The sequence below is a fragment of the Phaenicophaeus curvirostris genome, unplaced genomic scaffold (assembly GCF_032191515.1).
Source record: "Phaenicophaeus curvirostris isolate KB17595 unplaced genomic scaffold, BPBGC_Pcur_1.0 scaffold_127, whole genome shotgun sequence".
Lineage (NCBI taxonomy): Eukaryota > Metazoa > Chordata > Aves > Cuculiformes > Cuculidae > Phaenicophaeus > Phaenicophaeus curvirostris.
Window position 1 is genome coordinate 2,622 of NW_027206748.1, and position 22,832 is coordinate 25,453.

The 22,832-nt window shown below is 64.0% G+C and overlaps 1 protein-coding gene across 1 annotated transcript; it reads right to left on the bottom strand.

Moving 5' to 3' along the window:
* Positions 1-855: 855 nt before the first annotated feature.
* Positions 856-22,562, bottom strand: LOC138734669 (protein KRI1 homolog). The gene is given in 20 exon segments (XM_069882440.1): positions 856-1,321; positions 2,468-2,563; positions 2,651-2,715; positions 3,489-3,619; positions 4,778-4,901; positions 5,489-5,577; positions 5,660-5,735; positions 7,602-7,772; positions 13,313-13,408; positions 13,531-13,633; positions 14,926-14,940; positions 14,942-15,047; positions 17,230-17,298; positions 17,726-17,831; positions 17,929-17,979; positions 18,575-18,632; positions 18,744-18,849; positions 19,735-19,840; positions 20,927-20,994; positions 22,439-22,562. Coding segments are annotated over 18 exon segments (2,031 nt in total). The 5' UTR covers positions 19,838-19,840; positions 20,927-20,994; positions 22,439-22,562.
* Between the last annotated feature and the right edge of the window lie 270 nt (positions 22,563-22,832).

Consider the following 22,832-nt stretch of genomic DNA (forward strand, 5'->3'; position numbering starts at 1 on the left):
AAAGTCATTCAGGAGCCCCCCAAACCCAAAACCACCTCAGGACCTCCCCAACCCCACTCTGTGACCCCCCAGCACCCCAAAAGTCATTCAGGACCCCCCCAAAACCCACTCTAATAGCCCCCAGCACCCCAAAAGTGATTCAGAACCCCCTGAACCCATTCCATGACCCCCCCTGCACCCAAAAATCATTCAGGACCCCGCAAACCCACTCTGTGACCCCCCCCCACCCCAAAAGTGATCCAGGACCCCCCCAAAACCACTCTGTGACCCCTCCCTGCACCCCAAAAGTGATTCAGGACCCCCCTGCACCCCAAAAGTGATTCAGGACCCCCCCAACCCACTCTGGGACCCCCCCTGCACCCTAAAAGTGATTCAGGACCCCCACAAACCCGCTCTAAGACCCCCCAGCACCCCAAAAGTGATTCAGACACCCCCTAAACCCACTCCAGGTCCCCCTGCACCCCAAAAGTGATTCAGGACCCCCTAAACCCACCCTGCGAACCCCCCTGCACCCCAAAAGTGATTCAGGACCCCCCATAACCCACCCTGTGACCCCCCAGCACCCCAGAAGTGATTCAGGACCCCCCTAAACCCACTCTGTGACCCCCCCCAGCACCCCAAAAGTGATTCAGGACCCCCCTAAACCCACTCTGTGACCCCCCCCAGCACCTCTAAGTGATCTAGGACCCCCCCCGAACCCCAAAGGTGTTTCAGGACCCCCCCCCCACCCCAAAAATTTGATTCACGAACCCCACAAACCCCCAAAGTGATTTAGGACCCCCCACAAACTCACTCTATGATCCCTCCCCCCACCCCAAAACCACCTCAAGACCCTCCCCCACCCCCAAAATCGCCTCAAGACCCCCCCTGGGCCCCCCCAAAACACTCCTGCACCCCAAAAAACCCACTCAGGATCATGGCGGGGGGGGTTGTTTGTGAAGATTTATTGCCCCCCCCGCCCCCCCAAAAATAAAGGAGCCCCCTCTTCGCAACCAGCCGGCGTCTCCCATGTTTTAAGAAGGGGGGGGTCCCCCTTTTTTTTTGGGGTTCCCTGGGGCCCCCCCTTTCTTGCGGCGGAGCTGGCGGAAGCGCAGGCGCCGGGGGTTGAGGCCGAGGCCGCCAGGCGCCCCCCCGCGAACTCCCGCCCCCCAGCCACACTTTGGGGGGTCGGAGAGGGGGGGCCGAGGCTTTTTTCGGGGGGGTCGGAGGTTTCGGGGTCGGGGGGGCTCCCCGGCCCCCCCTTTTTCCAGCCGTTTCCGTTTGTCTCGGGTTTTCTTCCCCACTTTCCGCTTGGAGGGAGCTGGGGGGGGGCGGCTCGGGGCTGGGGGGGGGGGGGGAGAGAAAAAGGGGGTACAGTAATTTGGGGTGTGTCCCCCCCCCCCCCGAAACGCTCCCCCAGATGGACCCCCCCAAAACTCACTGCAGCTCCTATTAACCCCCTCAGACACCCCCAAATCCTCTGGAGCCCCCCCAAAAAGCCCCTTGGGGTTCCTCCTGACCCCCCCAAATGGATCTTAGCCCCCCCCGACACCCCCAAATCCTCTGCAGCCCCCCCCAAACCCCCCTGGAGCCCCTCCTGACCACCCCCCCCCCCAAACGAATCATAACCCCCCCAGACACCCCCAAAAAGCCACCCCAGACAGACCGTAGCCCCCCCCAAACCCCCTGTAGCCCCCCTAGACACCCCAAAAAACCCCACAGTAGCCCTCCCCCCGATTGTAGCCCCCCCAAAACCCCTGTAGCCCCTCCGGAAACCCCAAAAACCCCACAGTAGCCCCCTCAGACACCCCCAAAAACCCCTGTAGCCCCCCCAGACACCCCCAAAAACAAACAGTAGCCCCCCAAAAACCCCTGTAGCCCCCCCAGACACCCCCAAAAACAAACAGTAGCCCCCCGAGACAGACTGTAGCCCCCCACAGGCACCCCCAAAAACCCCTGTAGCCCCCCCTAGACACCCCAAAAAAACCCACAGTAGCCCCCCCCCCAGATTGTAGACCCCCCAAAACCCCTGTAGCCCCTCCAGACACCCCTAAAACCCCACAGTAGCCCCCCCCGACAGGCTGTAGCCCCCCCAGACACCCCCAAAATCCCCTGTAACCAGCCCCAACACCCCCAAAATCCCCTGTAACCAGCCCCAACACCCCCAAAATCCCCTGTAACCCCCCCCACACCCTCAAAAACCCCAGTAGCCCCCCCAGACAGACCATAGCCCCCCCCAAACCCCCTGTAGCCCCTCCAGACACCCCCAAAAACCCACAGTAGCCCCCCCAGACAGACCGTAGCCCCCCCAGGCCCCCCCAAAACACCCTGTAACCCCCCCCCCGACACCCTCAAAAACCCCAGTAGCCCCCCCAGACAGCCCCTAGACCCCCCCTAAACCCACCGTAGCCCCCTCAAATACCACTCAATCCCCCCTAAAACCCCTGGAGCCCCCCGAGACCCCCCCCGTGCCCCCCAAAAATCTCACCCCTCGGCCAGGGATTTGAGGATGAGCAGCTTCTTCCTCCCATCACGCGCCCGCCGGCTGTAGTTGGCCTGGTCCTGCCGCTCCTCCTGCTCTGATCTGAGAGGTGGGGGGGGCTGAGCACCCCAAAAACCTCATGGGGGGGGCACAGGACCCCCCAGTTTGAAGTTGGGGCCCCCCCCTCACCGGTACATGCAGGTTTTGCGCAGCGAGCACCAGCGATTCAGCTCCTTGTCGTCTGCTGCCAGGATCTGGAGGGGGGGGGGGGGAAATAAATTTGGGGGGGGGTCCCCGAGACTTTGGAGGGGGGGAAGAGGTTTTTGGGGGGGTCCTGGAGGTGTTTGGGGGGGTCAGGATGAGTTCAGGGGGCTCCTTCCACCCTCATTCCTGTGATGAGTTGCTCCCAGTCTCAGCCTGGAGGGGGCCCAGGAGAGATTGGGGGGGGACACAAGGCATTTTGGGGGGGTCCTTGGAGGTTTGGGGGGGGCTAGAGGGATTTGGGGGGGTCCTAGAGGTGTCTGGGGGGGGCAGGATGAGTTTGGGGGGCTCCTTCCACCCTCATTCCTGTGATGAGTTGCTCCCAGTCTCAGCCTGGAGGGGGCCCAGGAGAGATTGGGGGGGGGACACAAGCCATTTTGGGGGGGTCCTTGGAGGTTTGGGGGGGGCTAGAGGGATTTGGGGGGGTCCTAGAGGTGTCTGGGGGGGTCAGGATGAGTTTGGGGGGCTCCTTCCACCCTCATTCCTGTGATGAGTTGCTCCCAGTCTCAGCCTGGGGGGGGCCCAGGAGAGATTGGGGGGGGACACAAGGCATTTTGGGGGGGTCCTTGGAGGTTTGGGGGGGGCTAGAGGGATTTGGGGGGGTCCTGGAGGTATTTGGGGGGGTCCTGGAGGTGTGGGGGGGGGCAGGATGGGTTTAAGGAGCTCCTTTCATCGTCATTCCTGTGATGAGTTGCCCTTGGTCTCAGCCTGGGGGGGGGCGAGTGTGATTTGGGGGGGCCCTGGAGGTTTTGGGGGTGCCCCCCACCTCCTCGGTGGTGAGGCCGAAGTCGCAGGGGACGACGCTGCGATATTTGAAGCGACAGGGCAGGTCCCCGATCAGATCCTCGTAGTCCAGGCTGTAAAACTCGTCCACGTAGCGCTCGAAGGGGCCCGCGGCTGGAAAAAAGGGGGGGGGGGGCTTTAGGGGGGAGCCCCAAGGGGTGTGGGGGGGACCCTGAGGAGTTTGGGGGGCTCTAAAGGGTTTAAGGGGGGGGCACAAAGGGGTTTGGGGGGACCCTGATGAGTTTGGGGGGCCCTAAAGGGTTTAAGGGGGGGGCACAAAGGGGTTTGGGGGCACCCTGAGAAGTTTGGGGGGCCCTAAAGGATTTAAGTGGGGGGCACAAAGGGGTTTGGGGGGACCCTGATGAGTTTGGGGGGCCCTAAAGGGTTTAAGGGGGGGGCACAAAGGGGTTTGGGGGCACCCTGAGAAGTTTGGGGGGCCCTAAAGGATTTAAGTGGGGGGCACAAAGGGGTTTGGGGGGACCCTGATGAGTTTGGGGGGCCCTAAAGGGTTTAAGGGGGGGGCACAAAGGGGTTTGGGGGGACCCTGAGGAGTTTGGGGGGGGGTCCCAGTGGGTTTGGGGGGACCCTGGGGAGTTTGGGGGGCCCTAAAGGGTTTAAGGGGGAGACACAGAGGGGTTTGGGGGGACCCTGAGGAGTTTGGGGGGGGTCCCAGTGGGTTTGGGGGGACCCTGAGGAGTTTGGGGGGCCCTAAAGGGTTTAAGGGGGAGACACAGAGGGGTTTGGGGGACCCTAAAGGGTTTAAGGGGGGGGCACAAAGGGGTTTGGGGGGACCCTGAGAAGTTTGGGGGGCCCTAAAGGATTTAAGGGGGGGCACAAAGGGGTTTGGGGGGACCCTGAGGAATTTGGGGGGCCCTAAAGGGTTTAAGGGGGGGGCACAGAGGGGTTTGGGGGCACCCTGAGGAGTTTGGGGGGGTCCCAGTGGGTTTGGGGAGCCCTAAAGGGTTTAAGGGGGGGCACAGAGAGTTTTGGGGGTCCCAAAGGGGTTTGGGGGGGGGCACAGAGGGGTCAGGGGGTCCCAAGGGGTTTGGAGGTGGGGGGGACAGTTTTGGGGGTCCCAATAGGTTTAGGGGGGGGGCACAGAGGGGTTTGGGGTCCCCTGAGGAGTTTGGGGCGGGGGGGGGGGGCACAGAGAATTTAGGGGTCCCAATGGGTTTGGGGCAGCCTGAGGTGGAGATTGGGGGGGGAGCACAGGAGTTTGGGGGGGCCCTGAGGGGTGTCTCAGATTTTTGGGGTTCCCCCCCCCACTCTCACCGGGGTCGAACTGCGGTTTCTCCCTCTCCAGGGCCTCCCGGAATCGTGATTTGCGGCGCCGCTTGCCCAGGGCTGGGGGGGGCCGGCGTTTTGGGGGGGCCCCCTCCTCGTAGTCAGCGTCCATCTGAAAATTTGGGGGGGTCAGGAAGGGGTTTGGGGGGTCAGGAAGGGGTTTGGGGGTCTCTGGGGGGGGTTCCTCCCACCCTCATCCCTGTCATGAGTTGCTCCCAGTCTCAGCCTGGGGGGGGGGGGTTGGAGGGAATTGGGGAGGGGGCTGTGAATTTTGGGGTTCGGGGGGGGCTACAGGGATTTGGGGGGGGTCTAGAGGTGTTTTGGGGGGACAAAAGGGGTTTTGGGGGGGTCACGATGGGGTTGGGGGGCTCCTTCCATAGCTCATCAATGTGATGAGTTGCTCCCAGTCTCAGCCTGGGAGGGGGTAGGAGGGAATTGGGGGGGGGGGGCTGTGAATTTGGGGGTTCGGGGGGGGCTACAGGGATTCGGGGGGGTCCTAGAGGTGTTTTGGGGGGACAAAAGGGGTTTGGGGGGGTCACGATGGGGTTGGGGGGGGCTCCTTCCACTCTCATCCGTCATGAGTTGCTCCCGGTCTCAGCTTGGGGGGGGGGGTAGGAGAGAATTGGGGGTCGGGGGGGGATTTTGGGGTCCCGGGGGGGCTTGTGGAATTTGTGGGTGTCCCCCCCCCCCCAAACTCACCACAAAATCGGGGTCCTCGCAGTGTGGCTCCTGCTGGGCCCCCCCGGAGTCCTCGGCCCGTCCCGGCCACGAGTCCCAGTTCCAATTGTCTTTGGGGGGGGGACACGGTGACAATGGGGGGGGGGGGCACAAAAAAGGGGGGACAGTGACAAATTGGGGGGGTCCCCTCACCCTCCTCTTCCTCCTCCTCCTCGAACTGCGGTTTCTCCGCCTCCTCCAGCCCATAATATTCCTCGCCAAAGCATTCCTGGGGGGGGTAATGGAAATTGGGGGGGTCAGGGGGGCAAATTGGGGGGTCAGGGGGGGATTTGAGGGGTTTTGGGGCGAATTTGAGGGGTTTTGGGGGGCTTCTCCCACCCTCATCCCCGTCATGAGTTGCTCCCGGGCTCAGCCTGGGGGGGGGGCGGGAGGTTTTGGGGGGCGGGGGGGGAGGTTGGGGGTATTTTGCAGCATTTTGGGGTGTTTCAGGGTGTTTTTGGGGGTCGCGGGCGATTTTGGGGTGTTCAGGGGACATTTTGGGGTGTTTCGGGGTATTTTAAGGGTGTTTTGGGGTGGATTTGGGATGTTTGAGGGAATTTTAGGATGGTTTTGGGGTGTTTCAGGGAGATTGCAGGGGATTTTGGGGTGTTTCAGGGTGTTTTGGGGGGTTGCGGGTGATTTTAGGGTGTTCAGGGGACATTTTGAGGTGCTTCGGGGTGTTTTAAGGGTGTTTTGTGGTGGATTTGGGGTGTTTTAGGGTATTTTAGGATGGTTTTGGGGTGTTTCAGGGGGATTGAGGGTCATTTTGGGGTATTTCAGGGTGTTTTGGGGGGTTACGGGCAATTTTGGGGTGTTTCGGGGTATTTTAGGGTGGTTTTGTGGCATTTTGGTGGGGTTTGGGGCTTTTTGGGGCGTTTTGGGGTATTGTAGGGTGGTTTTGGGGTGTTTTGGGGTATTTTAGGGTAGTTTTGGGGCATTTTGTGGTATTTTAGGGTAGTTTGGGGGCATTTAAGGGAATTATAGAGTGGTTTTGGGGTCATTTTGGGGCGTTTTGGGGTATTATAGGGTAGTTTTGGGGTTTTTGGGGGCATTTTGTGGTATTGTAGGGCAGTTATGGGGTATTTAGGGTGGGTTTGGGGTGGTTTGGGGTGTTTTAGGGTAGTTTTGGGGCATTTGGAGGTATTTTAGGGTAGTTTTGGGGCATTTTACGGTGGTTTTAGGTTGTTTTGGGGTATTTTAGGGTGGGTTTGGGGGCATTTGGAGGCATTTTAGGGTGGTTTTGGGGCATTTTGGGGTGGTTTCGGGGCATTTTGGGGTATTTCAGGGGGGTTTTGGGGCATTTCAGGGTGGTTTAGGGGCATTTCGGGGTGGTCTAGGGGCATTTCGGGGTATTTCAGGGGGGTTTTGGAGTATTTTAGGGAGGGTTTGGGGCGTTTTGGGGCATTTTAGGGAGGTTTAGGGGCATTTCGGGGTGGTTTAGGGGCATTTTGGGGCATTTCAGGGGGTTTTGGGGCATTTTAGGGTGGTTTTGGGGCATTTCGGGGGGTTTTGGGGCGTTTCGGGGTATTTTGGGGTGGTTTTGGGGCATTTCAGGGGGTTTTGGGGCATTTCAAGGGATTTTGGGGTATTTCAGGGTGGTTTTGGGGCATTTTGGGGTGGTTTTGGGGCATTTCGGGGGCGTTTTGGGGCATTTTGGGGTGGTTTTGGGGCATTTCGGGGGCGTTTTGGGGCATTTTGGGGTGGTTTAGGGGCATTTCGGGGGGTTTTGGGGCGTTTTGGGGCATTTCAGGGTGGTTTTGGGGCGTTTCGGGGTATTTTGGGGTGGTTTTGGGGTATTTCGGGGGGGGTTGGGGCATTTCATGGTGGTTTTTGGGGCATTTCAGGGTGGTTTTGGGGCATTTTGGGGTGTTTCGGGGTGGTTTTGGGGCGTTTCAGGGTGGGTTTTGGAGCATTTCAGGGGGGTTTTGGGGCATTTCAGGGTGGTTTTGGGGCGTTTTGGGGTATTTCAGGGTGGTTTTGGAGCATTTCAGGGGGGTTTTGGAGCATTTCAGGGGGGTTTTGGGGCGTTTCGGGGTATTTTGGGGCGTTTGGGGGTATTTTGGGGGTGTCCGGGGGGTTCTCTGGGGGGTCCCACCGCCATGGCGCGGTCGTGCCGGGCCGGGTCGAAGTCTCCGCGCAGCAGGTCGGGGGGCAGGGGGAGGTCGGCGTCGCCCGAGGCCTCGCGGAGGAGCCGCAGCCGCTCGGCCAGAGCCGCTCGCCGCAGGTTCTTGAGCTGCTTGAGCTCCTCGTGCGCCCGCAGCCGCGCCTGAAAGCAGCACCGACCCCCCCCCAGGTCAGGACAGACCCACGGACACGGGGGACAGACGGACGGACGGAGGGATTAAGGGGGCAGAGAGATCAGGGGGGACGGACGGACGGGGTGGGGGAGAAAGATGAGGGATTAGGGACAGACAGACGGACGCGGGGGGAGCGCAGATGGGGTCGGGGACAGACGGACACGGGGAGGTTGGAGGGGTAGATGGACAGACGGACATAGGGAGGTTGGAGGGGGACAGACGGACGCGGCAGGACTTGGGGGGATGGACAGACGGACATGGGGGTGTCGGAGGGGGACAGACGGACATGGCGGCACTTGGGGGGGACAGACAGACGGATGCAGCAGCATTGGGGGAGGACAGATGGACATGGGGGCATTGGAGGGGACAGACGGACACAGCAGCCTTGAGGGAGGACAGATGGACACGGAGACATTGGAGGGGGACAGACAGACGGACACGGGGGTGTTGGAGGGGGACAGACGGACATGGTGGCACTTGGGGGGGACGGACAGATGGACGTGAGGAGGTTGGACGAGGATAGACGGACATGGGGGCACTGGGGGAGGATGGACAGACGGACACGAGGATGTTGGAGGGGGACAGACGGACACGGTGGCACTTGGGGAGGACAGACAGACGGACATGGGGGCGTTGGAGGGGGACAGACGGACACGGAGACATCAGAGGGGAACAGACAGACAGACATGGGGGTGTTGGAGGGGGACAGACGGACATGGCAGCACTTGGGGGGGATGGACAGATGGACGTGAGGACATTGGACGAGGACAGACAGACGGACATGAGGATGTTGGAGGGGGACAGACGGACACGGCGGCCCTTGGTGGGGACAGACAGACGGACGCAGCAGCATTGGGGGAGGACAGACGGACATGGGGGTGTTGGAGGGGGACAGACGGACACGGCGGCCCTTGGTGGGGACAGACAGACGGACGCAGCAGCATTGGGGGAGGACAGACGGACACAGGGGTGTTGGAGGGGGACAGACGGACACGGCAGCACTTGGGGGGGACGGACAGATGGACGTGAGGAGGTTGGACGAGCACAGACGGACATGGGGGCACTGGGGGAGGATGGACAGACGGACACGAGGATGTTGGAGGGGGACAGACGGACACGGTGGCACTTGGGGAGGACAGACGGACACGGAGACATTGGAGGGGGACAGACAGACGGACACGGGGGTGTTGGAGGGGGACAGACGGACACGGCAGCCCTTGGTGGGGACAGACAGACGGACGCAGCAGCACTGGGGGAGGACAGACGGACATGGGGACGTTGGAGGGGGACAGACGGACACGGAGACATCGGAGGGGAACAGACAGACGGACACGGGGGTGTTGGGGGAGGACAGACGGACATGGGGGCGTTGGAAGAGGACAGACGGACACAGCAGCCTTGGGGGAGGACAGATGGACATGGAGACATCGGAGGGGAACAGACAGACGGACACAGGGGTGTTGGAGGGGGACAGACGGACACGGCAGCACTTGGGGGGGACGGACAGATGGACGTGAGGAGGTTGGACGAGCACAGACGGACATGGGGGCACTGGGGGAGGATGGACAGACGGACGTGAGGATGTTGGAGGGGGACAGACGGACACGGTGGCACTTGGGGAGGACAGACAGACGGACGCAGCAGCACTGAGGGAGGACAGACGGACACGAGGATGTTGGAGGGGGACAGACGGACATGGCAGCACTTGGAGGGGACAGACAGACAGACACAGCAGTATTGGGGGAGGACAGACGGACATGGGGGCGTTGGAGGGGGACAGACGGACACGGCAGCCTTGAGGGAGGACAGATGGACACGGAGACATTGGAGGGGAACAGACAGACGGACACGGGGGTGTTGGAGGGGGACAGACGGACATGGTGGCACTTGGGGGGGACGGACAGACGGACGCAGCAGCGTTGGGGAAGGACAGACGGACATGGGGGCGTTGGAGGGGAACAGACAGACGGACACGGGGGTGTTGGGGGAGGACAGATGGACATGGGGGCGTTGGAAGAGGACAGACGGACACAGCAGCCTTGGGGGAGGACAGATGGACATGGAGACATCGGAGGGGAACAGACAGACGGACACGGGGGTGTTGGAGGGGGACAGACGGACATGGTGGCACTTGGAAGGGACAGACAGACGGACGCAGCAGCGTTGGGGAAGGACAGACGGACACGGGGGCGTTGGAGGGGGACAGACGGACACGGCAGCACTTGGGGGGGACGGACAGATGGACGTGAGGACGTTGGACGAGCACAGACGGACATGGGGGCACTGGGGGAGGATGGACAGACGGACACGAGGATGTTGGAGGGGGACAGACGGACATGGCAGCACTTGGAGGGGACAGACAGACAGACACAGCAGTATTGGGGGAGGACAGACGGACATGGGGGCGTTGGAGGGGGACAGACGGACACGGCAGCCTTGAGGGAGGACAGATGGACACGGAGACATTGGAGGGGGACAGACAGACGGACACGGGGGTGTTGGAGGGGGACAGACGGACATGGCGGCACTTGGGGGGGATGGACAGATGGACGTGAGGACATTGGACGAGGACAGACGGACGTGGGGACACTGGGGGAGGACAGACAGACGGACATGAGGATGTTGGAGGGGGACAGACGGACACGGCGGCACTTGGAGGGGACAGACAGACGGACGCAGCAGCATTGGGGGAGGACAGAGGGACATGGGGGCGTTGGAGGGGGACAGACGGACATGGAGACATCGGAGGGGAACAGACAGACGGACACGGGGGTGTTGGGGGAGGACAGACGGACATGGGGGCGTTGGAAGAGGACAGACGGACACAGCAGCCTTGGGGGAGGACAGATGGACATGGAGACATTGGAGGGGAACAGACAGACGGACACAGGGGTGTTGGAGGGGGACAGACGGACACGGCAGCACTTGGGGGGGACGGACAGATGGACGTGAGGAGGTTGGACGAGCACAGACGGACATGGGGGCACTGGGGGAGGATGGACAGACGGACGTGAGGATGTTGGAGGGGGACAGACGGACACGGTGGCACTTGGGGAGGACAGACAGACGGACGCAGCAGCACTGAGGGAGGACAGACGGACATGGGGGCGTTGGAGGGGGACAGACGGACACGGAGACATCAGAGGGGAACAGACAGACGGACATGGGGGCGTTGGAGGGGGACAGACGGACACGGCAGCCTTGAGGGAGGACAGATGGACACGGAGACATTGGAGGGGAACAGACAGACGGACACGGGGGTGTTGGAGGGGGACAGACGGACATGGTGGCACTTGGGGGGGACAGACAGACGGACGCAGCAGTGTTGGGGGAGGACAGACGGACACGGGGGCGTTGGAGGGGGACAGACGGACACGGCAGCACTTGGGGGGGACAGACAGATGGACGTGAGGAGGTTGGACGAGCACAGACGGACGTGGGGGCACTGGGGGAGGATGGACAGACGGACACGAGGATGTTGGAGGGGGACAGACGGACACGGTGGCACTTGGGGAGGACAGACGGACACGGAGACATTGGAGGGGGACAGACAGACGGACACGGGGGTGTTGGAGGGGGACAGACGGACACGGCAGCCCTTGGGGAGGACAGACAGACGGATGCAGCAGCACTGAGGGAGGACAGACGGACATGGGGGCGTTGGAGGGGGACAGACGGACATGGAGACATCGGAGGGGAACAGACAGACGGACACGGGGGTGTTGGGGGAGGACAGACGGACATGGGGGCGTTGGAAGAGGACAGACGGACACAGCAGCCTTGGGGGAGGACAGATGGACATGGAGACATTGGAGGGGAACAGACAGACGGACACAGGGGTGTTGGAGGGGGACAGACGGACACGGCAGCACTTGGGGGGGACGGACAGATGGACGTGAGGAGGTTGGACGAGCACAGACGGACATGGGGGCACTGGGGGAGGATGGACAGACGGACGTGAGGATGTTGGAGGGGGACAGACGGACACGGTGGCACTTGGGGAGGACAGACAGACGGACGCAGCAGCACTGAGGGAGGACAGACGGACATGGGGGCGTTGGAGGGGGACAGACGGACACGGAGACATCAGAGGGGAACAGACAGACGGACATGGGGGCGTTGGAGGGGGACAGACGGACACGGCAGCCTTGAGGGAGGACAGATGGACACGGAGACATTGGAGGGGAACAGACAGACGGACACGGGGGTGTTGGAGGGGGACAGACGGACATGGTGGCACTTGGGGGGGACAGACAGACGGACGCAGCAGTGTTGGGGGAGGACAGACGGACACGGGGGCGTTGGAGGGGGACAGACGGACACGGCAGCACTTGGGGGGGACAGACAGATGGACGTGAGGAGGTTGGACGAGCACAGACGGACGTGGGGGCACTGGGGGAGGATGGACAGACGGACACGAGGATGTTGGAGGGGGACAGACGGACACGGTGGCACTTGGGGAGGACAGACGGACACGGAGACATTGGAGGGGGACAGACAGACGGACACGGGGGTGTTGGAGGGGGACAGACGGACACGGCAGCCCTTGGGGAGGACAGACAGACGGATGCAGCAGCACTGAGGGAGGACAGACGGACATGGGGGCGTTGGAGGGGGACAGACGGACACGGAGACATCAGAGGGGAACAGACAGACGGACATGGGGGTGTTGGAGGGGGACAGACGGACATGGCGGCACTTGGGGGGGACAGACAGATGGACGTGAGGACATTGGACGAGGACAGACGGACGTGGGGACACTGGGGGAGGACAGACAGACGGACATGAGGATGTTGGAGGGGGACAGACGGACACGGCGGCCCTTGGTGGGGACAGACAGACGGACGCAGCAGCATTGGGGGAGGACAGACGGACATGGGGGTGTTGGAGGGGGACAGACGGACACGGCAGCACTTGGGGGGGACGGACAGATGGACGTGAGGAGGTTGGAGGGGGACAGACGGACACGGTGGCACTTGGGGAGGACAGACGGACACGGAGACATTGGAGGGGGACAGACAGACGGACACGGGGGTGTTGGAGGGGGACAGACGGACACGGCAGCCCTTGGTGGGGACAGACAGACGGACGCAGCAGCACTGGGGGAGGACAGACGGACATGGGGACGTTGGAGGGGGACAGACGGACACGGAGACATCAGAGGGGAACAGACAGACGGACACGGGGGCGTTGGAGGGGGACAGACGGACATGGCGGCACTTGGAGGGGACGGACAGACAGACACAGCAGTATTGGGGGAGGACAGACGGACACGGGGACGCTGGAGGAGGACAGACGGACACAGCGGCACCAGGGGAGGACGGACAGACGGACACGGGGACACCGGAGAGGGACAGACGGACCGATGCCGCGTTGTTGGGGGGTGGATGGAGGTTGGGGGGGGTGGGGGGATGGATGGAGGGATGGATGGAGGGAGGGGACGGACAGACAGACAGACGGATTGGGGGGGGGGGGGGGGGTCGGACAGACAGACGGACGCCCCCCTCACCTTCTTCTTCTTCTCCTTGAGCCGCTCGCGTCTCTCCTTGCGGCGCTCGTCGCGCCGGCGCACCGAGGTGGGGATCCTGCGCGGGAACGTCTGCACCTGCCCCCCAAAAACCCCTTCAGAGCCTCGCCAGGTGAGGGGGGGGGCCCCCAAAACCCCTAAATACCCCCCCCCCGAACCCCAAAATCCACTCAAACCACCCCCCCCCCCCAAAAAAAAACCTGCTCGGCTCCCGGCTCCTCGAAGCGGAAGTTGAAACGTCGCTCGAAATCCTCCTGCCGGGCCAGGAAAAGTTCCCCCTCGTCGGAGGAGTCGGGGGGGGCCCTGGGGGGGGGGAAGAGGGGGTGAGGGGGGGATTTGGGGGGGTCCTGGGGGGGAAATGAGGGGGTTTGGGGGGAAATAGAGGGGGAAATAGGGGGGGAAGGAGGGATTTGGGGGGTCCTGGGGGGAAATAGGGGGTGAAGGAGGGATTTGGGGGGGTCCTGGGGGGAAATAGGGGGTGAAGGGAGGATTTGGGGGGGTCCTGGGGGGAAATGAGGGGGTTTGGGGGGAAATGGGAGGTGAAATAGGGGGTGAAGGAGGGATTTAGGGGGGTCCTGGGGGGAAATGAGGGGGTTTGGGGGGGAAATAGGGGGTGAAGGAGGGATTTGGGGGGGTCCTGGGGGGAAATAGGGGGCGAAGGGGGGATTTGGGGGGGTCCTGGGGGGAAATGAAGGGGTTGGGGGGCAATAGAGGGGGAATTATGGGGTGAAGAAGGGATTTGGGGGGGTCCTGGGGGGAAATGAGGGGGTTTGGGGGGAAATAGGAGGGGAAATAGGGGGGGAAGGAGGGATTTGGGGGGGTCCTGGGGGGAAATGAGGGGGTTGGGGGGGAATTAGGGGGGGAAATAGGGGGTGAAGGAGGGATTTGGGGGGTCCTGGGGGGAAATAGGGGGGGTTTGAGGGGAAATGGGGGGGGAAATAGGGGGTGAAGGAGGGATTTGGGGGGTCCTGGGGGGAATGGGGGGAAAATGGGGGGTGAAGGAGGGATTTGGGGGGTCCTGGGGGGAAATGGGGGGGTCCTGGGAGGGAAATAGGGGGTGAAGGAGGGATTTGGGGGGGTCCTAGGTGGAAATAGGGGGGAAATAGGGGGTGACGGAGGGATTTGGGGGGGTCCTGGGGGGAAATGGGGGGGTCCTGGGAGGGAAATAGGGGGTGAAGGAGGGATTTGGGGGGGTCCTGGGGGGAAAAGAAGGGGTTTGGGGGGAATTAGAGGGGGAAATAGGGGGGGAAGGAGGGATTTGGGGGTCCTGGGAGGAAATAGGGGGGAAATAGGGGGTGAAGGAGGGATCTGGGGGGGTCCTGGGGGGAAATGAGGGGGTTTGGGGGGAAATAGGGGGGGAAATAGGGGGGAAGGAGGGATTTGGGGGGTCCGCGAGGGGAAATGGGGGAGTCTGGAGGAGGAAATAGGGGGTGAAGAGGGGATCTAGGGGGGGTCCTGGGTGAAAAGGGGAAGAGTTTAGGGTCATAGGGATCCCTGGAGAGTTTCCAGGGTGGATTTTGGGGTGCGGGAGGTGGGGGGGGCGGGGAATTTGGGGGTGCGGGGTGGGGATTTGGGGGTGCAGGGGGGGTCCGTACCCCTCGTCGCCCTCCTCGTCGCGGTCGGAGCCGTCGCGGTATCCGTGGTCGAGGATGTAATCGCGGAGGAATCGCTCCCCGGGATCCAGCCCCGGGTCCGACCAGAACTGCCGCAGCGGAGCCTGGGGGGGGGGGGGGAAAGGGGGTGCCAGGGGGGTTTTGAGGGTGCAGGGGGGGCATTTGGGGGGTCTGAGAGGGGATTTGGGGGTGCAGGGAGGCATTTGGGAGGGCATACGGGGAGTTTTGGGGTGCAGCGAGGGCCGTCAGGGGCATTTGGGGGGCACAGGGAGGGTTTGAGGGTGCAGGGGGGGAGTGTTGGGGAGCACTTGGGGGGCACAGAGGGGGTTTGGGGGTGCAGGGGGGCTGTTGGGGGGGAAATTGGGGGGCTGGGAAGGGATTTGGGGGTGCAGGGAGGCATTTGGGAGGGCACAGGGGGAGTTTTGGGGTGCAGCGAGGGCCATCAGGGGCATTTGGGGGGGCACAGGGAGGGTTTGAGGGTGCGGGGGGGCTGTTGGGGGGGAAATTGGGGGTCTGGGAGGGGGTTTTGGGGTTCAGGGAGGCATTTAGGGGGGCAAAGGGGGGTATTTAGGGGTCACAGGGGGGCTTGGGGGCTGCAGGGGGGGCTGTTGGGGAGCACTTAGGGTGCACAGAGGGGGTTTGGGGGTGCAGGGGGGCAGTTGGGGGGGAAATTGGGGGGCTGGGAGGGGGTTTGGGGGTGCAGCGAGGCATTTGGGAGGGCACAGGGGGAGTTTTGGGGTGCAGCGAGGGCCGTCAGGGGCATTTGGGGGGCACAGGGAGGGTTTGAGGGTGCGGGGGGGAGTGTTGGGGAGCACTTGGGGGGCACAGAGGGGGTTTGGGGGTGCAGGGGGGCTGTTGGGGGGGAAATTGGGGGGCTGGGAAGGGATTTGGGGGTGCAGCGAGGCATTTGGGAGGGCACAGGGGGAGTTTTGGGGTGCAGCGAGGGCCGTCAGGGGCATTTGGGGGGGCACAGGGAGGGTTTGAGGGTGCGGGGGGGCTGTTGGGGGGGAAATTGGGGGTCTGGGAGGGGGTTTTGGGGTTCAGGGAGGCATTTAGGGGGGCAAAGGGGGGTATTTAGGGGTCACAGGGGGGCTTGGGGGGTGCAGGGGGCGCTGTTGGGGAGCACTTAGGGTGCACAGAGGGGGTTTGGGGGTGCAGGGGGGCAGTTGGGGGGGAAATTGGGGGGCTGGGAGGGGGTTTGGGGGTGCAGCGAGGCATTTGGGAGGGCACAGGGGGAGTTTTGGGGTGCAGCGAGGGCCGTCAGGGGCATTTGGGGGGCACAGGGAGGGTTTGAGGGTGCGGGGGGGAGTGTTGGGGAGCACTTGGGGGCACAGAGGGGTTTGGGGGTGCAGAAGGGAGAGTTGGGGGTGCAAGGGGGCTGTCGAGGGGAATTTGGGGGCGCAGGGGGCATTTGGGGGCACAGGGAGGGTGTTGGGGGGAAATTGGGGGCGTGGGAGGGGATTTGGGGGTGCAGGGATGCATTTGGGAGGTCACAGGGGGGGGTTTGGGGTGCAGCGAGGGCTGTCAGGGGCATTTGGGGGGGGCACAGGGTGGGTTTGAGGGTGCAGGGGGGGCTGGTTGGGGAGCACTTAGGGTGCACAGAGGGGGTTTGGGGGTTGCAGGGGGGCTGTTGGGGGGGAAATTGGGGGGCTGGGAGGGGTTTGGGGGTGCAGCGAGGCATTTGGGAGGGCACAGGGGGAGTTTTGGGGTGCAGCGAGGGCCGTCAGGGGCATTTGGGGGGCACAGGGAGGGTTTGAGGGTGCGGGGGGGAGTGTTGGGGAGCACTTGGGGGGCACAGAGGGGGTTTGGGGGTGCAGGGAGGCATTTGGGGGGGCAAAGGGGGAGGCTTGGGGTGCAGGGAGGCATTTCAGGGTGCAAAGGGGGGAATTTGGGGCGCAGGGGGCTGTTGGGGGGGAAATTGGGGGTCTGGGAGAGGGTTTTGGGTGCAGGGAGGCATTTGTGGGGGCAAAGAGGGGGGTTGGGGCTGCGGGGGGGCATTTGGGGACACAGGAGGGGTTTGGGGGTGCGGGGGGGGGCATTTGGGGGACACAGGAGGGGTTTGGGGGTGCGGGGGGGGGCATTTTGGGGGTGCAGGCAGGGTCTGGGGGGGGCTCCTCCTACCCTCACCCCTGTCATGAGTTGCTCTCAGCCTCAGCGGGGGGGGGGGGCTTGTTTGGGGTCTAAAAGGGTTTATTGGGTGCAGGGTGGGTCTGAGGGGTTTTTGGGGTGCAGGGGGGGGGTCTGAGGGGTTTTTGGGGTGCGGGGGGGGTTTTTGGGGCCCCTCACCAGGTCCTGCAGCGGCTCGGGGGGGGGCCGGGCCCCCCTGGCCCTTCAGCCACTGCACGTAATCCTCCCCTCTTTCTCCTGGCGGGGGGGGGCACAGGGTCACCCCCAAAGCCCAACCCCCCCCCCCAGACCCCAAATTTCCCCCCCAGCACCCCAAATCCCTCCCAGGACCCCCCCAAACCCCAAATATCCCCCCCAGGACCCCCTCAAATTCTCTCCATGCCCCAAAACCTCCCCTAGGACCCCAAATCCCCCCCAGCTCCCTCCAAACTCCCCCTGCACCTAAATCCCCCCCCGAGCCCCCCCAAACTCCCCCAGGACCCCAAATATCCCCCCAGGACCCCCCCAAATTCCCTCCACACCCCAAATCCCCCCTCCAGGACCCCAATTACACCCCCAGGACGCCCCCAAACTCCCCTCCACACCCCAAATCCCCCTGAAATTCCCCCCAGGACCCCAAATCCCACCCCGGACCCCCCCAAATCCCCCCGGGGACCCCCCCAAACCTTCTCCTCCGCCGTGCGGCTGCGGGGGCGCAGCAGGGCCGAGCCCCCCCCTCCTCCTCCTCCTCCTCCTCGCTGTCCGCAACGAAGGCTCGGAAGCTGCCAGAAAAAGAGGAGGGCACAGGATTAACTCCCCCCTGCCCCCCAAAATGTCACAGCCCCCCCAAAAAAAAGCTACAGCCCCCCCGACTCTAACCTCTCCTTCAGCTCCTTCTGCTCCTCGATGTAGCTGCGGGGAGGCGGCGAGCTGGGGGGGGAAAGGGGGGCACTGAGGTTTGGGGGGGCTCTGAGGGGTTTGGGGGGGCTCTGAGGGGTTTAGGGAGGATCTGAGGGGGTTTGGGGGGGCTCTGAGGGGGTTTGGGGGGGGCTCTATGGGGTTTGGGAGGATCTGAGGGGTTTGGGGGGGCAATGAGGGGGTTTGGGGGGGGTCTGGGGAGCTTTGGGTGGGCACTGAGGGATTTGGAGGGGGCAATGAGGCAGTTTGGGGGGGCTCTGAGGCGGTTTGGGGGGCACTGAGGGGGTTTGGGGGGCTCTGAGGCGGTTTGGGGGGCACTGAGGGGGTTTGGGGGGCTCTGAGGGGGTTTGGGGGGGCACTGAGGCAGGTTAGGGGGGCAACGTGGGGTTTGGGGGGGCAATGAGGGGGGTAATGAGGAATTTGGGGGGCTCTGAGGAGTTTGGGGGGGAACAGGGGGGTCACAGAGGGGTTTGGGGGGGCTCTGAGGGGGGCACTAAGGAACTTGGGGGGGCTCTGAGGAGTTTGGGGGGGAACAGGGGGGTCACAGAGGGGGTTTGGGGGGGCTCTGAGGGGTTTAGGGGGCCCCAATTTTAGGGGGGCCCCCCACCTTTTTCCGCTTGGCCGCGGCCTCTTCGTCCTCCTCATCTTCCTCATCCACGTATTTGCTGTAGGGGAAAAGAAAAGGGGGGGGTCAAATCCTTTTTGGAACCCTTCATCAGCCCAGAACCCCCCAAAATAACCCCCTGCACCCCCAAAATGACCCCCCCCTTTCTCACCCTTCCTTCTCCAGCACCACTTTCCTCTCATAATCCTTGAGGAACAGCGGCTGCTTTTTCTCTTTCTTTTCTTTCTTCTCTTCCTCTTCGCTCCCTGATGAGGAATCTGGGGGGGCAGAGAAATTTTGAGGACCCCCCCCCCAAAATTTGGGGGGATCTGGGGGTATAGGGGGGAATCTTAAGGGGGCAAAGAGAAGTTAGGGGCCTGGAAAAGGGAGTTTAGGGGAGTGGGGGGGGAATAAAGAGGGATTGGGGGGTTGGGAGGCTGGGGGGGCGGTTTTGGGGACCCCCCCTCAAAATTTGGGGGGGGTCTGGGGGCCATTGGGGGGAGTTTTGGGGGGACAAAGAGGGGTTGGGGGCCTGGAGAAGGGAGTTTGGGGGAGTCGGGGGGGGTAATAAAGAGGGATTGGGGGGTTGGGAGGCTGGGGGGGCGGTTTTGGGGACCCCCTCTCAAAATCTGGGGGGGTCTGGGGCCATTGGGGGGTGCAGGGGGGAGTTTTGGGGGGGCAAAGAGGAGTTGGGGTGTGGAGAAGGGAGTTTGGGGGAGTCGGGGGGGGAATAAAGAGGGATTGGGGGGGTTGGGAGGCTGGGGTGGCTGTTTTGGGGACCCCCCCTCAAAATTTGGGGGGTCTGGGGGGTACAGGGGGGAGGTTTGGGGGGCAAAGAGGAGTTGGGGACCTGGAAAAAGGAGCTTGGGGGGGGGAATAAAAAGGGATGGGGGGGCAGGGGGGGTTTGGGAGGCTGGTGGGGGGCAAGGGGGGGTGGTTTTGGGGCCCCCCCTGATTTTAGGGACCCCCCCCCTTCGATTTTGGGGGGACAGAGAAACCAAGGAGTGCAAAGAGAGCGGTTTAGGGGACAAGGGTGACTGGGGGGGGGGGGGGGCAGTTTGGGCCCCCCCTCCTTGATTTTGGGGGACCCTCCCCACGGTTTCAGCCCCTCCCCTCGATTTTGGGGGGCCCCCCCTCGGTTTTGGGGGGGCCCCCCCCCGTACCGTGCTGGTTGTAGAAGGTGGTTTCGGGGCGATAAATTCGGGGGTCGCGGCTCTTGAGCAGAGCCAGAGTCCGGTAAAAATCCCGCTCCAGGGGGGGGGCCATGGCCTGGGGGGGGGGGAAAAATGGGGAGGGGGGGTTAGAAATGGGGAGGGGGGGGTCAGAAATGGGGGGGGCTGGGGTAGGGGGGGGCACCCAGGGGTTTGAGGGGGGCAATTGGGGTTGGGGGGGGTAATTGGGGTGCGGGGGGGGGAGTCAGGGGTTGGGGGGGGGCACCTGGGGGTTTGGGGGGGGGGGCACCCAGGGGTTTGAGGGGGCAATTGGGGGGGGGGTAATTGGGGTGCGGGGGGGGTAGTTGGGGTGGGGGGGCATCTAGGGGTTTGGGGGGGGGCAATTGGGGGGGGGCATCTAGGGGGTTTGGGGGGGGTAATTGGGGTCCGGGGGGGCACCTGGGGGTTTGGGGGGTGTAACTGGGGTGTGTGGGGGGGCACTCAGGGGTTAAGGGGGGGGGCACCCAGGAGCTGGGGGGGGGTCACCTGGGGGTTTGAGGGGGGCAATTGGGGTCGGGGGGCAATTGGGGTCGGGGGGCATCTAGGGGTTTGGGGGGGGCAATTGGGGTGAGGGGGAGCATCTAGGGGGTTTGAGGGGGGCAATTGGGGTCGGGGGGCAATTGGGGTCGGGGGGCATCTAGGGGTTTGGGGGGGGCAATTGGGGTGAGGGGGAGCATCTAGGGGGTTTGGGGGGGATAATTGGGGTCCAGGGGGGCATCTAGGGGTTTGGGGGGGGTAGTGGGGGGGGCATCTGGGGGTTTGGGGGGGGGCAATTGGGGGGGGGCATCTAGGGGGTTTGGGGGGGGTAGTTGGGGTGGGGGGGCATCTAGGGGGGTTTGGGGGGGCAATTGGGGTTGGGGGGTGGTTTTAGGGGTTTGGGGGGGGCAATTACCGGGGAGGGGGGGGATGGGGTAGAGAGGGGGTATCTAGGGATTGGGGGGGGGGAATTGGGGTCCAGGGGGGCACCTGGGGGTTTGGGGGGCGGGTCTGGGTAGAGGGGGGGCACCCAGGGGTTTGAGGGGGGCAACTGGGGTTTGGGGGGGGTAATTGGGGTGCGGGGGGGCACTCAGGGGTCAGGGGGGGCACTCAGGGGTTGGGGGGGGCACCCAGGAGTTGGGGGGGGCAATTTGGGGGGGTCCCCGACCCCATCGTCACTGCTGGAGTCGCTGTCGGAGCTGGAGCCGCTGCCGGGGTCCCCGTAGCGAGCCTGCACTGGGGGGGGGGGTGGCACAGAGTGGGGGGGGGGCACCCCAAAACCCACACCCCCCGGGACCCCCCCCCCCGTGTGTCCCCACATCCCCGAATCCCAGTGTCCCCCCCCCCACCAATCCTGGTCCCAGTGTCCCCCCCCATCCCAGTGTCCCCCCCAATCCCAGTATCCCCCTCCCAGCTCCCAGTGTCCCCCCAATCCCAGTGTCCCCCCCCAATCCCAGTGTCCCCCCCAATGCCAGTGTCCCCCTCAGATCCCAGTGCCCCCCCCGATCCCAGTGTCCCCCCCGATCCCAGTGTCCCCCTCAGATCCCAGTGTCCCCCCAATCCCAGTGTCCCCCCTCAGATCCCAGTGTCCCCCCCGATCCCAGTGTCCCCCCAGATCCCAGTGTCCCCCTCAGATCCCAGTGTCCCCCTCAGATCCCAGTGTCCCCCCAATCCCAGCGTCCCCCTCCAGATCCCAGCGTCCCCCTCATCCCAGTGTCCCCCCAATCCCAGCGTCCCCTCAGATCCCAGTGTCCCCCCCAGCTCCCAGTGTCCCCCTCATCCCAGTGTCCCCCCCATCCAGTGTCCCCCCGATCCCAGTGTCCCCCTCAGATCCCAGTGTCCCCCCCGATCCCAGTGTCCCCCCAATCCCAGTGTCCCCCTCAGATCCCAGTGTCCCCCCCATCCCAGTGTCCCCCTCAGATCCCAGTGTCCCCCCATCCCAGTGTCCCCCTCAGATCCCAGTGTCCCCCCCGATCCCAGTGTCCCCCCCAGATCCCAGTGTCCCCCTCAGATCCCAGTGTCCCCCCAATCCCAGTGACCCCCCAATCCCAGTGTCCCCCCGATCCCAGTGTCCCCCTCAGATCCCAGTGTCCCCCCCAATCCCAATGTCCCCCCGATCCCAGTGTCCCCCCGATCCCAGTGTCCCCCCGATCCCAGTGTCCCCCTCAGATCCCAGTGTCCCCCCCAATCCCAATGTCCCCCCGATCCCAGTGTCCCCCCGATCCCAGTGTTCCCCTCAGATCCCAGTGTCCCCCAGATCCCAGTGTCCCCCCGATCCCAGTGTCCCCCCAATCCCAGCGTCCCCTCAATCCCAGTGTCCCCCTCAGATCCCAGTGTCCCCCCCGATCCAGTGTCCCCCCCGATCCCAGTGTCCCCCCCATCCCAGTGTCCCCCCAGATCCCAGTGTCCCCCCATCCCAGTGTCCCCCCATCCCAGTGCCCCCCCCGATCCCAGTGTCCCCCCCCCTTCCAGTGTCCCCCCGATCCCAGCGTCCCCCTCAGATCCCAGTGTCCCCCCCATTCCAGTGTCCCCCCGATCCCAGTGTCCCCCAATCCCAGTGTCCCCCCCGATCCCAGTGTCCCCCCCCCCCAAATCCAGGTGTCCCCCCACACACATCCCGGTCCCCCCCCCACTAGAGGCCCGGTATCCCCGGTGTCCCGGTGCCCCCCCCCCCGCTCACGCCGCTGCAGCTCCTCTCGCCGCCGGTACCGCCCGTAACGCTCGGCAAAGGCCTCGTTCACCCCGCAGCGCCGGCGCCGCCATGGCCGCCCCACGTGACCGCCGCTTCCGGTAGCGCCGCTTCCGCTTCCCGTCACGTGACTGAGGGGAAGCAGGGGGAGGGGGGCGTGGCCACGCCCCCTCCCGCCCGCTTCCCCTCAGTCACGTGACGGGTCTTTCTGGCGCCGCGCCTGGCCCCGCCCCCTCGCTGTCACGTGACGAGCAGTCCCCTCCGCGCTGACCCCGCCCCCTCCTCCCCTCCACCCCCCCCTTATCTTTCTCTTAAAAGGGCAACGCGCCCTGCTCTCCAAGTGGGGTCCACCTCAGCATCCACCCCCCCAGAAAAAACCTCTGTG